This window comes from Artemia sp. Qi Xiang Cuo, chromosome 4 (genome assembly GCF_049724085.1).
Source record: "Artemia sp. Qi Xiang Cuo chromosome 4, ASM4972408v1, whole genome shotgun sequence".
Taxonomy (NCBI): domain Eukaryota; kingdom Metazoa; phylum Arthropoda; class Branchiopoda; order Anostraca; family Artemiidae; genus Artemia; species Artemia sp. Qi Xiang Cuo.
The window spans coordinates 41,167,007-41,184,852 of NC_142797.1; the positions used below are offsets into that span (position 1 = coordinate 41,167,007).

Here is a 17,846-nt window from a genome sequence, read left to right on the forward strand (position 1 = left end):
TACAAGGGAAAGAGGGCGTTAATCTGACTCCTGGTTGTGGTATTTTCTGTTCGTTCTGAGTTCAACATGATTAACTGTTGTAATTTCTGTTCGTTTTAGGTTTTACTAATCCATTGACAGTGGTTTATGTTTATTTTACACTCGAATTACTATTTGACTTTATTTCCGCTCGTCTTAGGTTATTGTAGCCCTTTACTTTCCTTTGAAAAACTTATTTTGTGAAAAAGCTTCTAAATTAATTATGATTTCAAAAAGGAATACAAGTCCAATGACCTAAGGTTCGTCAGACACCTAATAAACTGAACGTTTTCATTCTTTTAGCTATCAAATGATTTGTGTCCCAATTATACCTGTGTCAGATATGCTGAAATTGCACGTAATTATGATGAATAAACACAATGGTATACCATTGAAAATACTGACAAAAAGTCTATTTTTACAACATCGGGACGTTCAAAAATATTCATGAAATTTCCCGAATTTCGCATGTAAGAACGACTCGATTCTTAACTTTTTGATACCGACCAATCTTTATATGTACTGCCTCGTGCTGAGAAAAAAAATCTATGCCGAATTTTTACAAAAAAGAATGTTTTCAAGTCTCCGTATCCAACTCCGTCTATCCAACAAAGCTGAGGGTATTTTTCGAACAGACCTCGTCGGTGAACACTGCATTCTACTGAAGTACATGCTCTATTTTGACTGTCCTATATACGACTACTATACTAACAAACATGGGCATTGGCAGCATCTAGAGTGGGGCAAATGATTCTGTGATAGAGGGGGGAGACTTATAAATGCTTCCCGAGGTCCTTTGAAACTCGTCCTAAAACTCGGCCTTTAGCATTTTCAATTCAATTCAATTTATTCTAATAAAAAAATAACATAAACATCAATAACGATAAAGATCCTAGAAGAGAAATTGTTAAGGACCAAAAAAAAAAAAAAAAAAAATTACAATAACACTGAAAAAGAAGAAGAATAAAACATGGGTAATTAAAGAAAATTCGTTAAAAATGGAAAGGTTAAATTATATTATCAAGTTTTGTTACATTTTTGTACAGCTTGCAGAAACTTGTGGCTAGTTCAACACTGGAGGGTATTTTGTTCCATTGAATAATAGATTTGTAAATGGGAGATTGCTGGGCAGCACTAGAAACGCATTTAGGAATTATAAAGGCTCTATTGGATGAACGGAGACACTGGGCTTCCGAATTATTAATGTTATAATAGGTTAGTAGTTGAGGTGGAAGATTATTGTGGAAAGCAGAGTCAGCAAGCGATAAGTTTAGTTTATGTATGATTTGATCAAGTGGAGCTATACCAAAATCTGAATACAAATCACGGATTGGATATAGACGGGGAAGCCGAAAAACTGCTTTAATGGCACGGTTTTGGGCAAATTTGAGTTTTTTAGTGAAAGACCGGTTTGTATTTCTCCAAACTGATCCGCAATAAGAAAGGTAAGGAAAAATAAATGAATAATAGAGGGTAACTAGAATATCACGAGGAAGAAAATAATTTACACGTTTAATGCTGGCGACTTGTCTCAAAATTACTGCTGTAATGTAAGAAATATGATTAGAGAAGGACAAGCATGAATCAATAAATACACTAAGAAACTTGACAATCTCCACTTGTGGGAGAATGTCGGAGGAGTACCTGAGACCAAGAACAGGTTGGATTATGTGTTTGTTGCAGGGGGTTCTGAATATTACTACTTGACTTTTTGTTGCTATTAATGGTCATGTTATTCGTAAGGCAGCACACCTGGACTCTGTTCAGAAGGACTTGAGCAGAGGTTATGGCCGGTGGTAAATTGGTGCCAGTAATGAAGAAGTTGCTGTCATCAAGAAATAGTACAGGATACACTGAAGGGACCAGGTCCATAATAACATAATTGATATATAGTAGAAATAAAATAGGGCCTAGAACGGAGCCTTGCGGGACACCCCTCCGAGCAGTTAATGGCTGAGAGGAAACTCCACCTAGGTACATGCCCTGTACCCTTCCGGATAGGTAAGAATCAAATCAAGAGAGGGGAACACCACGAATACCATAACTATTTAATTTACTTATTAAAATACTATGATCGACCGTGTCAAAGGCCTTAGAAAAATCCAAAAACAAACCCAATACAGTTTTTTTAAGGTCGAGTTGTGAGCGTATGAACTGTGTGGCGTCAATTAGAGCATGAGAAGTTCAAAATTTCGGCCTAACGCAATATTGGTGAGGAGAAATCAAGGAAACAGAGTGCTGACTGTCAAACAGAAAGGGAGACAGACGTCTGAAGATGACTCTCTCGAGCACTTTGGATATAACAGAGAGAATTGAGATTGAACGATAATTACCTATCTCAGTTGGATCGTCCTTTTTAAGAACTAACAAGTTTTCCATGTTCTACTTTTCCCGCAACACTATAGTATAATTGACCCACTATCCTACTTCCAATTTCCAGAAAACATAAACACCATAAAAACGATTGGACACAAATCACATTACGGTTAGATAACAGCTTTTTGTTCGATCAATTTAATTCAAAAGTTCTAAGTTGGGCAAAATTAAAAATCAAAATTGGTACAGGGGAGACTGGCCCACATTTAGCCAAAGCAAATGATCTCAATATAAAAACCTATGGGGGCTTCTGGTGGATTATATAAGCTCTAACAGATGGCAGTGTATATTTTTAAAATGTCTGGCCTTAATTGATACTTTTACCAAAATATCAGATGGGATCACGTTTTATGATGATTAAATCTGGTATTTTGTTCAATTTTCGTCTGAAGGATTACGCCTAATTATGAATACTGAAAAAGCCGTAAACTCTCGTTTTATTCTCTTATTATTTGCCTGTCTTTTGGCCGGTTCCGAGACGTGTCATCTTCACCGGTTTGCTGTTAATATTTTTTCATCTCGCGGGATTGCGAACTCCCACGTTCGGCCACAATACCCAGTTGGGTTCGGCCAAGGTGTCCGAAAGTGGGCTATGCTTGTAAAAGCTGTGTAAACAGCATATTTTAAGGTTGAAGGCAAGCTCAAACCCCAAAACTTGATTAGTTCTGGCGTTGTTTAATCGTGTCAATTAAATTGTTTAGTCTTTCCTGTTAAATTTCATTCAAGATAAAATGCTTAAAAGCAAAATAAAAGAGAGAAGAAAGAAAAGCGGCTGGGATCCAGGAGAAAAGAAAACAAAAGTTTTTCTGTCTTAGTCGACAAAAAGTCAGCAAGATTCTCTGGAAGTGCCATGATTGTCCCTAGAGGAACGCTGCAAGACTACATGAAAAAAGTTGAGAAGCTGAATATCCCTCTACAGAGTCTGGACCTGAGTTTTTTTACATCCTGTTGCAGCACATGATAAATATATACAGAGGAACAAGAAAAAGGACTAAAAACTTATTTGAAAACGATAGCTGATATGCATTTCGACTGTACTCCCCTAGAAGCACGTAAATTTGCATACACTTATGCCATTATTAAGACTATAGAAGTACCGGATAGTCACAGTGTAGGAGCTTTCTTTAACAACCTGGAGCGAGGTCTAGATAAACACATGTTCAAACCACAAGACGCGTGGAATGTTGACGAATCGGGTCTGAAAACATCCACAAGCCTGGTAAGATCATTGCATAGCGAGGCCAGAAGTAAGAAGGGAAGGTCACGTCAGCAGAAACAGGTCAGATGACCACGATTGGTGCTGGTGTTAATAGACGACCTGATCAGTAACCAGATACACCATTGAATTGCTTGATGTAGCTAAAAATAATGGTGTTGTGCTTTTAACTATCCCTCCTAACACTAGTCACAAACTACAGCCTCTAGAAATGATAGTCATGGTATGCCTTAAGGCCTACTGCAACCAGGAAGCTCCAAGTTTTATGACCGCCCATGAACGTAAAACTATTTCAGTGTATAACATTGCTGAGCTGCTGGGGAAAGCATATCCAAAGGCTTTCACTCCTGAGAATATAATCAGTGGATTCAGAGCAAGTGGGGCCTACTCAACCAACAAAGATTTCTTCAAGAATTATGAGTTCCTTTCGTCACTATGTCTCAGACAGAATGCCTACCACATTTAGTGAAGCCCTTACCAGGGAATTGTCTATGCTCAATGTAAGTCCTCTGTGACATTTAGACTCCGTCTTTACTATAGACCCCAAAACAGACACAGAATAGGTTCTGTCTCTAAGTGAGAAGCAAAGGTCAGTAGATGATTCGTTGAAAGAGATCGTCAACGCAAACCCCTTTCCTAAATGCTCAGCACGAAAAATCAACAAGAAAAAAAAATAGAAAAAGTTAGAAGTGCTTACTTACACCCCTGTGAAAGAACACATTACTTCTGGGACAAAACCTGTATCTGCCAAGAAATCCCTAGTCCTGGAAAGGAAGAAAGCAAGAGAAGTGAAAAGGCTGAAAAGCAAAAGTTATGTTTCTCGTAACAAGAGTTGCAGTTGGAGTGACGATTCTGACGTAGGTGAGCCTGTATATAACAACTCTTCAGACTCCTGTATGGACGTTGAAGACGACCCCCTACCAGAAAATTCCAATTTGACACTGAGAAAGTCAAGGCTGGTGATTAAATTCTGGTTGATCTGAAGAGCAAGAAAGGGAATCTGTTCACCATATTATCATTATAAAAAAAGTACCCACTGAAGAATTTAAGGCCCACTTTCTGAAAGAGACTGAAGCAAGAGATTGCGCGCTAACTGACGAGGCGGATAGTGTCATAAAAACAGAAGTTGAAATAAAACTGCAACTACTGACAGGTGGAACAAGATTAGCGGAACGGCTGACTTTTGGTGTTGATCAGTCAATTTATAATTTGAAATTAATGCTCTTTAGTTTTGTTTTAAACCTTACTGAAATTCATTTCGTAGCTTTATATACTGACCAAATTCTGTTTAATTTAAAAGTCAAAAAACAAGTTTTAATGTTCCCCTGACCACTTTTCTGTTCTTTTGTCAGGTGGCCGAAAGTAAGCCAGAGACGGCCGAACCAGTACCAGGGTGGCCCAAGGTTCAGCACTCTTGACCCCTTGGATAGAGGCATCCAGGTGGAAAAGGGGTGGAGTATTTCTAATTGTCTTTTTCAAGGATGGTTTTGAATGAGTTACCTTTGCTTCGGCATACTTAGCAACTTTTTATCGCTTGAATAAATTCCTTGAGATTAAAAAAGTCAAAACGTGCCGATCGTGGACCAGTCTCTATCTATATGTCGGACCAAAAATCAAAGCATAATATGAAAGTTTTTCATTGTTTTGATTTAGATGAGCCAGACACATTTATCCACACTGTTGTGTCATTTTAGTGATAAGAGGAGCCGCTAGATGTACAGTTTGTATTTTTACCGATTCAGACGTATTGTTCTATGCTATAACTTTTGATAATATCTGGTAAATTGAAATGTGTTTGTTTCCATCGTTTTAGTTTTTGTTGTTTTAAGTGCTATGATAATGTCTTTAAGTGCAGGTAGAATTTTTAGAGCTTGTCATTTCCTTTCTCATTTTTTTTTTTAACTTAAGTTTGGTCATTTGAAATGTATTCCCATTTTACTTATGAACAAGCTTTTTATATTTCCTCGTTTTGGTTTTTACTGATCCAAGACTTAGTAGGCCTAAATCCATAATTTTCCATAAAATTCAGTAAACTCAGCGCGTATTTGTAAAGTAATTTTGTTGTTTCTTTTGTTTCGGTTTAATCCGTCGTAGATAATTGTTTTTTTTTAATGTTGGTAGAATTTTTATTCCTTTTTCATTGTTTAGTTCTTTTAATTTTTTTTTAGCATTGCATTATTTCAATTATCAGAATCTTTATTCTAGCTCGTTGGTGGTGAATTTGATATGGAGTTAAACTTTGTCATTCAAGATAGTGAAAGTATTTTACACATGCTCGCTTTACTAGACTACTGCCCTGCCAATTTACAGGTATGTTTTAAGATCAATAAATTCCTAATTCGATTTAGAAAAATATTACATTTTTATCGAAAGAGTTTTATTACTTTGAACACAGTTCATATTTTACGTTCTCTTTGTCAGATAACTTTATTGTACTTCTTGCCGAATATTATCAGGTGAATTTTAAGCTTCACCTCCGTTGAAATTTTCGGGTTAATGGATAAGTTGATTTTTTTTTTCGCTTTTCAGCGGTTAGCCAGCGTCTCCTAACTTTACATGTTACAACATTTTTTCAGAAGTCTAGACAGTGGCCAATCGGTCATTGAATTTTTGGAAATTTTTGAAAATGTCTTATCACAGGCAGACTGACCAAACTCTATCAAGGCTCAGATTCAGGAAACGTTAATTTAAGGCTCGCCCTATTATAATTTAGATTTTTTTTCTGTCACCCTCTGTGTTTTTTTTCCTTTTTTCAGAAAACATGGTTTTTACTTTTCTTTATAACATTTTCTCATTTAGTTTTTTTTTTATTTTATTTTCGCCTTTTCTGTGTTTACCAAGCTTGTCGCTAAGCTTTGGATGGTTGGCTTGACTTTTTAAATCTTCCATGTTTTGAAAATGCTATCTACATTTTTGTTAATCACTTTCTCTTTTTGCTCGTCTCAAGAATAAAAACTCAAATGTGCCTAGAAAAAAATAAATAATCAGAATACGATGGAATGCTTACTATAAAGCTTTGGAAACTTACTTTTATATATATATATATATATATATATATATATATATATATATATATATATATATATATATATATATATATATATATATATATATATATATATATATATATATATATATATATATATATATATATATATATATATATATATATATATATATATATATATATATATATATATATATATATATATATATATATATATATATATATATATATATATATATATATATATATATATATATATATATATATATATATATATATATATATATGCCTGACCCTTTAATTGGATTTCTCTTTGCTTAACGGCTGCCAAGGGGAATATTGACCTGTCTAGCGAAGTTTCTGGAAATAGCAACGAATGAAAATAGTCGACTCAACAATAGTGTTTTCTTTAAGCATAATTTTTATATTTCTGAACCTCTCAAAGAATCCCCTTGCTGTGTCACTGCTTGTACTTTGGTTTTCATGGAAGTCATAAATTGTGCATTCAAAACTTTTTTAATAATTAATTGTTAGGTGGGAGTTTTTGAGCTTGGATCATGTAGGCCTATGCGCTTGCTTCTTATATTAGGTTATAAGAAAAAGAGTACTTGCTTCTTATATTAGGCCTACGCGAAGTAGAGTACTCGAAGAACTATGCATTAAAGTCTTTTGAATAGTAAGATATTGGTTAAACTTTGATGCATGTCTTGTGAGATGTATGAAACAGTTCGTGGTAACGAACTCTAAGTAAGGAGTGACCCGGCTCAATAGTAACCGAAACTCTAAAATCTGGAATTTTGATACCAATAGATACATCAATACAATCAGGTTCTTATGCTGATTTCAAATATATAAGTTTAGTCTTACCCCAGTTTATTAAGTTTAGTCTTACCCATCAAAAGTTAAGCGCCTGAGAAAATTTGCCTTTTTTCGAAAAAAAAGGGAAACAACCCCTACGCATCATGGAAATTAACAGAAAAATACACCATTAGGTACGGTTTTTTAGAGGATCCTACTATTGAGGTTTTAAGTTCCCATACGAAACATGTTAAGTTTAGCATTTTTTGCTGGAATAAGATAACGGACACGTGTTAATTTTTTTTATTTTTTTCCAAGGGTGATCGTATCGATCCTGTAGTCCTAGAATATCGTGAGAGGGCTCATCCGAGCGGAAATTAAAAGTTCTAGTGCCCTTTCTAAGTGACCAAAAAATGGGGGGGGGGGGAAGTGGCCCCCTCCCACGCTCATTTTCCACCCCCACATTCAGGGGGGGGGGGGTAATATCCTAAAAGACCTAATTTCCAGAACTTTAAACAACATTGAAAAAGATGGATATTTGAAAATTTTGATTGGATGTGTCTGGGGAAATGGTGGGCTTAAGAGGGGGGTTAGTCGCCCTTCAATCATTTTTGACTACTAAAAAGGGCACTAGCCCTTTCAGTTTCGAATTGAATGAGCCCTTTCAGTTTCCTATTGAATGAGCCCTTTTTGAAGTTTCTACAACATTGCTTTCTATAAAAACCTTATACAGGCCTGCTACAAAGTCCCTAAAAGTCTCTAAAATTGAGTGAAGGTCCCTGTTGGTCCCCTAAATTGATAAAGGTCTCTTAAGTCACTTTTCTTGCTTTGGTTTAAAGCTCCGTATCCTGAAGGCTACCAATACCTGTGAGTATACGGCTTTCTGTATTGTTTTTTATTGAGATTCGTGGAGCCTGTTTTGGCTTGTCTAAGAAAGACAAAACTTATACATAGGCTACAGCGTTATTGCCTGGACAGAGCAGACAGACTATTAGCAAAAAGGAGTGACCCCCCTTTGCCTTTGGAATCAATAGGCTAGGAGGCGGATGTCACTTCTGGGTCACTTTGTTGCACACACTGGAAAAAAAGAGAATGGCTCAAATTACAAAATACAAAGCTGGCGGTGTTAAAACCAGGTTTCTTGCGCGATTTTGTTTTCTGGTAATAGACTATATATTTTTCTACTAATTTCTTTTCTTTTTAAAGTTTAGGGTTTGAAGTTTCAGTTTGAATTAGAATAGGAAAGTGCAAATTCTGGGAGACTTGGTTAGAAGAGAAAGGTGCGATGGGACACCAAATGAAAGAGTGGTGTAGAGCCGCTCCGGGAGATCTGTTCTATTTCTACTCTTCTATCTGTAATGCATCGCTTGTCTGCCATAAGGGCTCCTGCGCTTTACTGCAGAACGCCGGAATTGCTGAACATAGGAAGAGTGTTACCATAAAGCTAACGCCGAATCAGCTTCATCTTTCGGAAGCATCTTCCATGGTGAGCAGCAAACCAGCAAAGGTGCCCATGCACCTAGGTGCTTTCGTTGTGTAGGATGAAACAACAGTTGCAGAAATTACATGAGCTTTGATGATGATTAAGTCTGACAATCCTGAAAAAACTTTTCCTTCGAGTGAACTAAGTTCGCTTATTTTTAACCCAAGCTCTTGGACCCTATTTCCGGAAGATGATCCTTGATGAAGTTGCCAGAAAGCAGTTGTTCACAGTGTTAACTTTTCTGCATCCCGATGAAGTTTCAAAATCAGTTTCTGCTCACAGTTTATTATAGGTTGCCAGGAAGTTATTCATCACGACGCAAAAGGACATGTTAGTTGACGCGTTTAAGCTAGTCCAGTTACCCAGATTTCCATTGGAGCCAGGAACGATCTACGACAAGTAGAACAACGTGATCCAGGGAGGAAAATATCCAAACTTGTCTGAAGCCATAAAAAATGCTTTGACCATTTCACATAATTCTGCCAGCATTGACCGGGGTTTCTTCCTTTTCGGGCGAGTTCTCAGCAAAGAAAGAGTTTCGATTCATGAGTGAACTTTGGATGGTGCGTGGCATGTGGTATATGGTGCGTGGTATGTGGTATATGGTACATGGTATGTGGTATATGGTGCGTGGTATGTGGTATATGGTACGTGGTATGTGGTATATGGTGCGTGGTATGTGGTAAATGATGTGTGGTATGTGGTAAATGGTGCGTGGTATGTGGTATATGGTGCGTGGTATGTGGTATATGGTGCGTGGTATGGGGTATATGGTGCGTGGTATGTGGTATATGGTGCGTGGTATGTGGTATATGGTGCGTGTTATGTGGTATATGGTGCGTAGTATGTGGTATATGGTGCGTGGTATGTGGTATATGGTGCGTGGTATGTGGTATATGGTGCGTGGTATGAGGTATATGGTGCCTGGTATGCGGTATATGCTGCGTGATGCTATATGGTGCGTGGTATGTGGTATATGGTGCGTGGTATGTAGTATATGGTGCGTGGTATTTTTTGTGTCTCAGTGTTTCTTGGCCCTGGCCCCAGTTTGCGGGCCTCTGTTTTCCCAAAAAATTTGTTTTTGGGGGGGGATTAGATTTTTTTGCACCTAAAACTTTCAGATACAAGTTTCTGAAAAATAATTTTTATACCCCAATTTTTTCGAATTTTTCTTATGCAGTGGGTTTCCCTTGGTCCATGGACGTACGGATATATGTCGTGTAGAAAGGAAAACCTTTAAAGAGTTATGTATAAACTATTAATACTAGGCTTTAAGTGAAGCGTGGTATATTACTACCCCCTGTATACCCCTTCCCCCCGTACGCTTCTTCTAGATGTATTCCTCTATCCTGTGTTCAGGCATTTCAATAGGTTTTTACACTTTCTTGTTAAAATGTTGATACCCAGCTCCCCTCCCTACCCTCGAAGAAACCTACCACCTTGACCTTCTTGGCCTTGCCCTACCGTAAAGTTCGCCCCCTGTTATGAGTTCTTTAAATAACGTACAAAATTTTGTTAATTTCCTCCCCTCCCCATACCCTCTATACCTTGCCCTTCTATATTGAACCACATGCGGCAATTTCAAGCCCAATTGGTTCATTTGCCACCATTCCTTTCCAGCTAGCTTCAATCCCTCTTAGGCCTCTTCTTGACCTTCTGCTGCCAGATAGGGTCGCTTAGAGAGTTTCAGGCCAGTTGCTTTACTCTTTTAGAAATACATAACCGCCAGACCGACAGACAGACAGGGTTTGATAGTATAGGTTACAATATTCTATATTTAACAGAATTTCGCCTTTTGTAAAAATAATAATAAAACATTGAAGCCTTATGGTCTTCAGGAGTTTACGAGTTGAAAAGCGTTTAAGAGTGTTCTGAGTATTGGAAAGCAGCAATGTAGGCTGCCAAGAAGCTTGAGTTTTGTTTTAACAAACCCAGAAATTTTGCTTACTGACAGACACACTTCAGCAGTGAACTCACCCGAATTCACCCCTTTATTATAGAATATGTTATGCAAAAACCTCTTCGTAATCTTTTGAGAACAGAATTTTTTGATTTTCCTGCCATTCAGTACCTGCTGAGCCACTGATATTGCCTGTTCTTTTAGGCGGAAAATCTGATAGATTAAACGAAGCTTTAATGACTTTTCTTAAAAGCGAGAAATAAATGGTTTTCCGCGAGATGCTCGTTGTTTTTAGAAGATAGAAAGTTTTCGAGTTTAGCGGAGAAGTTTGCTTGAATATTGATCTCTGCAAAACTTATAAACACTTCCTCGCAGTGTATCCAGAAAGTTTGATAAATGCAGGCTACGTGACAAATTTGCCGAGTCAGCAAGTCTCATGCCTGTGACCAAGGGAGAGCTGATGAAGTTGATATTTTTAAGGTTATTACTATAATCTGAAGACAAACAAGTCTAATTGTTTTTAATGGCCTAGCTAAGTACCAGTTGTAGCAAAAAACTTCATTGTTTTTTTTTTTCAGTTGCGCAACAGATGAGTAATTGTTATATAAGAGCCAAATGCAAATTCCGATGTATGGTCAAATTTTCCGATAATGAGGTCATGAAGGTCAACCTCACAGATGAGCTTTATAACTATTAAATAAAAAAAAAACAAGTTTTTTCAACTGAAACTAAGGAGCAACATTAAAACTTGAAAAGAACAGAAATTATTACGCATATAAATAGGGTTGCCCCCCCCGCAACACCTCGCTCTTTATTCCAAAGTTATTCTTAGTAATTTTAAAAAAGCTTCTTATTGTTCTAATTAAATGACCCTTGTCTTTCAGGAGTCGTTCTTAAAGAATTGGGACAAAATGTAAACTTTAGCATACAGAGCGAGGTGTTGAGGAGAAGCAACCCCTTCATATACGTAATGATTTCTGTTCGTTTCAAGTTTTTATGTTGCTCCTTACTTTCGGTTGAAAAAAGCTTGTTTTTTTATTTAATTTCTGATCGTTTTTAAAATAATGCCAGGAAATCTTGGTGCGTCTCCGCGGAGAAATCTCCATCCCCACGGAAATACCCTGTAGACAATTCAATCCCGGTGAAAATTTACCCCGGACAATTAGCCTTAACATCTCCACGCGCAAAATCGAGACGGAAAAGAGAAAACAAGACATAAAAAGAATTCTGTATAGGAATTATAGCAAAGTCCTCAGTGTAAAAACCCCACAGCAGAAAATTTGCCCCCCCCCCCACCTGAAGACAGCTTTGCCATGTCCTTTTTTGTATTCTAATCTGATTTGTGTCGCTTTTTGTTTATAAGCGTCTTCCCTTGTTTCATGAATTCTTCCGTTTGCCGTAATTCAAGGCATAAAGCGTACCAGTTGTCCCTCAATTTCCCCCCTCCCAACGTCAATTTCTTAGGAAAAAGATAAGTATGCTGTGCCTTGATTGAGCCATTAATCATGTTAGGATTTCTAATCTGTATGATTGGAGGAGCCAGTTGGGAGCTTGGCATCTAACATATCACATTTCCGACTTACGACGTTTTACTACAAAGGTGCATGTTCGAAAACACTTTGGAGTGAGGGAAGCCTCACTCACAGGGCACAAACTTCTCTGGTGCCCTCTAAACCCCTCTTCCTTCCCCACAGTCAACTTTTGATCAAATAGGGTGGCGTATTATATCTTGTGTAATTCAGGATAACTCAAGGGGTTTTGATTGGTATGATTGAAAGCACAAACTGGACCCGTCTGGCTCCACGACTGCCTCTGCCCTTTCACATCGCAAACTTTTAGTCGAAACGTATGTTAGTTGCACATGGGTTAAATGACAATTATGCAAAGATTTTCACTCAGTATGATTGATGGTTATGCCAGAAATTGTCGGTACCATAAATCATTTGATGTGGTTTTTGCAATCGTATTGCAAATTTGTTTTTCTAATGAAAACGCGCTGTTGATCAACGAAAAATTCTAAGGAACGCTGAGAGGTGGCTTTGCATGATGCAAACATAGGAGCTAGGTGTACAGTCCCAGACGTGCCAATCTATGTATCGAAGTTAATTGTGAACACCTTCAACATTTCTTGTGAAGTATTGTTCACGTTGATATATATATATTTTGGAACGAAAATCCTTATATATTTGTAATTTAGTTTTCTCTAAGTATGTGTACTTATGTATGCACACCGGGCCTCTTTTGTCTTGACCACCCTGTAGAACTCATTTGTCACTGCGTAAAACACGTATTATTTAAAAATTCATACCAATAGAAAGGAATTAGATTACGGAACATCTTACATGGCATGCTTTTCAACACATTAGTAATTCTGACTGAGCATTCTCCTCAAAGAGTTTTTACGTGAAAATAGGTGATATTTTTCACTAATTATATTACACTTTGTTCTTAACTTTACAACATCGAAACCACTTCATTTAAGAAAGGGAAAGTGAACTGAAAAGGTTCGAAGGTTTTCAACATCGATTTTAAAAAACTTAACTGAGATGCGAGGTTCGGATTGAATGATTGCCTTGGAAAGAGCGTTACTCAGGATGCAAATTTAATTTAGGAAGCTCTATGCCACTTTCTTCTCTTGATGTAAATAAGAGTCACTTTAAAGTTTAATGATATGTTGACAGTAGACTTATTCTCTTTTGAAATGGTGCTTCACTTGTGGAATATTTTCACCATGTTAAAATAATCAACAAAAAAGTTTTATTATTGCAATATGTTGCTTTTTGGGACGGTAAATTTTGTTTCTAAATTTTACAGAATATGCCTTAGGCCTACATTATAAGCGTCCAATGAAACCGCTTAACTCTCCTAATTTTTCAATTAACTATAAAACTGAAATTGGTTCGACTTTTGCCTTGTCGCCGTACAATAATGTAGAAAATTGTATTTTTTTTTTTTTTGCGTCAAGATAAGTCCAGAGGTTGTACGTTGGGGATTGGAACATAGATGCGTCTTGCATCCGAAGAAATAATTTCTGTCTGCCACTGACGAAATAATTTTATTTCAAATCCATGTCCTTCTATTTATTATATTTACTACTGAGCTATTATATCTATTATATATATTTATATTTATTACTATTCATTTTTTATGCTCGTTAGCTATTGGCGATTTCTTTTTAAACTTATATTGTAATTTTCAGGCAGAGATGTTGAGTGTCTTTATTGCAGTTTTGCGGAAAAGTCTACGGAGTTTAGAAGCATGTGTTTCAGTTAGTCTTACCGAACACATTTTGGAAAGGTTATCAAGATCAGAGCCAATTGTAGCTGGTAAGTAGTACGGAAAAAGTAGAGCAAATTGTTTAACTAAGTGGTTTCAAAAACAATTGAGCGACTCCGAATCATACCCTATTTGGGGATGAGAAGCCAACTTAAGCCAGGCTTCTCCCCTGAGTTGTATTTAGATTTATTATTTACTTGTTCGTTTGCGAACCCTCATAAAAACACAACAAGGTGGAGCATAACAAAAAAAAAAAATAGACAAAAAAGAACACTTAAATAAAAATAAAAAAACTTAAAAAAAAAACACTTTAAAAAAACACTACAAATAAAAATACAAAAAAAGATCATGGGAATGAATGAAGCAAATTATTCCTTTAACGGTCGCACCCATTCATTTTGGCAAAATTCAACTTTGCGATTATGTTTTGCAATTCGTCTAGTGAGACTATGGATTCCGCTACTTTGAATTCTGTAGCAGTTTGTGAGTACCATGGAAGCAGGCTAAGTGGAAACCTGGTAAATTGTAAAACCATCTATCTTATTTTTAGCTGATTAGTTTTCGTTAACATTTCCCAAAAAGAATGGAGTACATGCATAGGAGGATAGGAGTGTTATTGTCCAACACTGAAAGGTGTTTTTATTATAGTTCTAGCCCTGTCCCATTAAAAAATTGTTAAAATTTTAAGACCTATGGACGTGATAAATATTGTTCTGACAAAGTATAAATTATCGAAGCATATCCTCTATCGATCGTGCTACTAATTTTTCTTTTCAATACTACTGGGAAATTGCTGGAGCCCCAAGTCACTTTAGGCCAACAAAGCTGTACATTTTGCTGCTCCATCCCAATCTATCCAAAGCTTTGCTTTTTACCGCCTTCCATGATGCCCTAAAAGCATAATCTTTGATAATCTGTCGTCTTTCATTCGTAAAGCCCAGCCTTAGCCATCTTACCTTTTTTTTAATTTTAGCCCTGGAGAGTGTTATCGAACCATATTTTTCGCACAGCTTACCGTTCACTTTACAGTCAGTCAAACGATTACTTAAGACTATTCTCAGACAGTTCTTGTGGACAGCATTTGATCTTCCCCAGGCCTTCAAACGCCCACGTTTCATAACATAATTGACCTTTATCATTTACTTCAGCTGCCAATATTTTATTCTGAGTTTGCAGGCTTATTCTCCCAAACCTTTTTCAACTGGGAAAAAAACCCTGCACCCACCATCTTCACTAGTAATGTCACCCATGTAGGTGAACTTATCGACGGGATCGATTTTCTTGTTACCTAACACCAACTCTTTATCCCTTGAAGTCCAAGTGACTTCGTATTTCTAACATTAATTTTCAAACTTTTTCTTCTATCCTGAACTATCAATAGCTCCAGAAATTTATTTGTTTTGCTAGCACGTTCATCTAAGATATTAGAATTATTTGTGTAGTCTATGTCAAGGATGGCTTTACCTTCCAAATTGATGAGCACAGTCCATCAGTGTAATCCGCGTAAACGGTTATAGGATACAACCCTGGTGAACCCCTGGTTCAACACCAAACCAACTACTGACCTCACTGCTTACCTTAACCGCCGCAATATTATTCTCTATTACATAGCGCTAATCACTTTCATGCATCACTTTGGTATACCATACAAGGAGAAGACCTTAACTAATTTTTTTTTGTCAAGTGACTCAAATGCCTATTCGCAAAATATAAAACCGAAGACTAAAGGGATCTCTTAAATTCAGACACTAGTCAATTATTAATCTAAGAACAAAAATTAGGTTGATGCATCCTCTCCCCTTCCTGTGCGACACTGTTCTCCTTTAAAACTTTATCTACAGCATCTCTTAGTCTAATAATTAGTGTCATTCAATTAATTTGCATCCTGCAGAAATCAAGCTAATGTCTCTGTAAATACCACCCCCAGTCCTTATCACCTTTCCTATAGAGGGGTTTAATTAAAGTTCTTAAAATCATCAGGTACTTACCCCTTTCAAAATTATATTCATAATATTCGTAAATATCTGTTACTCTTTGCAATGTCAGCTTTAAATTAACTCTGCATACTACTTAAGTGGGATCTTTACTTTTTACTTCAATAAAAGCTCTATGATATATTCTACTGTCCCATGTCCGTCTTGTTAGTCTTCGTTTACAACAACATAATTGATGAGGTTTCCCGCCTCCCCACCGTGCCCATATCATGTTAACTTCTGGCACTTTACGACCCAGGGGCAGATTCAGCCCCCCCTCTCCCCAAAAAAGAAAAAATATGGCGCCCTTATTCCGCTTATATCCATTTTTCAACTCGTTTTTTTTAAGTAAACCTGTTACTTTGGTCAATTATTGGTGCCCTTTTCACATTGTCCCTCCAAAAATTTTGCTCTAGATCCGCCTTTGTTGTGACCAAAGTCCGTATAGGCTATAGCTAGATTGTTGTACCTGCAAAAGGGCAGCAGTCTATTACCAATGGTGTTTTCCCTTTCTCCACTAAATTAGCCCTAAGATAGGACACCATCTATTCCTATTTGTGCTGACCTTGGTATTAAAATTCTCTAATAAGGATATCCTATTTCTTCCTCGGATCTTCTCTATTTTTCTTGGAAACGTATCTAAAATTAAGCTCCCAAAGAGTCACTGCTGTCTCCTTTAGTCGGTTTTACAGGGGGTAGACACAGCTATGATGGATGCCTTCCAGATCTTAGTGATAAAATTTGCAACACAAATTTTATTATTAGCACCTTTTAAGTCAAAAAGAGTTTTGGGAGCTTCCTTACTCATCCTCAGTACTACTCCTTGCCCACATACTCCATTTTTCTTGCTTGAATAAATAATTGTTCAATGCCTAATTTATGTTTTCTAACCCGGGAGAGGAGTTGTTGATACTCTTAGAAAAATCGTTTCAGAAGATCTGAATTGGTCAGTTAAAATGTCAATAGATAGTTGTTTTCATCGTTTTGATGTTCCATGTATTAAGTTTCATATTATTTAAACCGGCGAAACTACCAAGGCCTCAAGGAAAGCAAACAATCCCAGTAGTGGACGCCAGTGACCAGCAAGTTCTTTTCAAATGTATACAATGCGCTTAACCGGCTTACAACTGAACAGCAAGAAGTCCATGGGACCTTGTTTGAGCTGAGTCTTTGTGTGAGCCTTTGTCTGTCTTCGTCAAAACATGGTTTTTATCACTGTGCAATGCACTTCTATCAACAAGATTGGATGTCCTGCGCAAGCAACCCCTGGCCTTTTCCCTTTGACTCAGTGCTTATTAAAGCCTGCGAGCTAATACGATGCAGAGGCCACCTATTATAAGGTAATATTTGACAAGGAGAAGTTAAACTGAGCACCAAAACCCAGAAGAGCTGTCCATTGGTCAGAATCTAGTGCAATACTTGGTCGCTTACTAGGTTACAATTTTGATGAGCGCCACTTAGCAAGGTTGCCATGGAATTTTGCCAATGAAAAATTTGCCTGGAACCATTGGCATATTAGTTGAATTATCAGTGGGTTTTTAGGTAGAAGAAAAAACAAAGTAAATGCAAAGTAGTTCAACGTTTACAATTTCGGTTTCTACTGAATGAATGATGCCTTTATCAAAACAACTCAGGTAGTCTGTAAGATTAGGTGAAAATGGGAGGTTGGCTGTGGTCAATGTTGGTGGCAAAAATGACAAACTGGGGATTATGTCATAACAAGTTGCAAGTCTGAACCCTTATATCCATCGTAGTGGTGTGTAGTCAGATGGAATGGTAAATCATAAAATCACCACAAA

General features: G+C 37.0%; 1 protein-coding gene across 1 annotated transcript in view; it reads left to right on the forward strand.

Annotated features, from left to right (window-relative positions):
* The window catches only part of rg (A kinase anchor protein rugose), a 334,338-nt gene that overhangs the window by 48,903 nt on the left and 267,589 nt on the right, over positions 1 to 17,846 (forward strand). The window contains exons 3-4 of the mRNA XM_089088303.1: positions 5,816 to 5,920; positions 13,998 to 14,124. Coding sequence (XP_088944429.1) covers positions 5,816 to 5,920; positions 13,998 to 14,124 — 232 coding nt within the window. The remainder of the gene's footprint in view (positions 1 to 5,815; positions 5,921 to 13,997; positions 14,125 to 17,846) is intronic.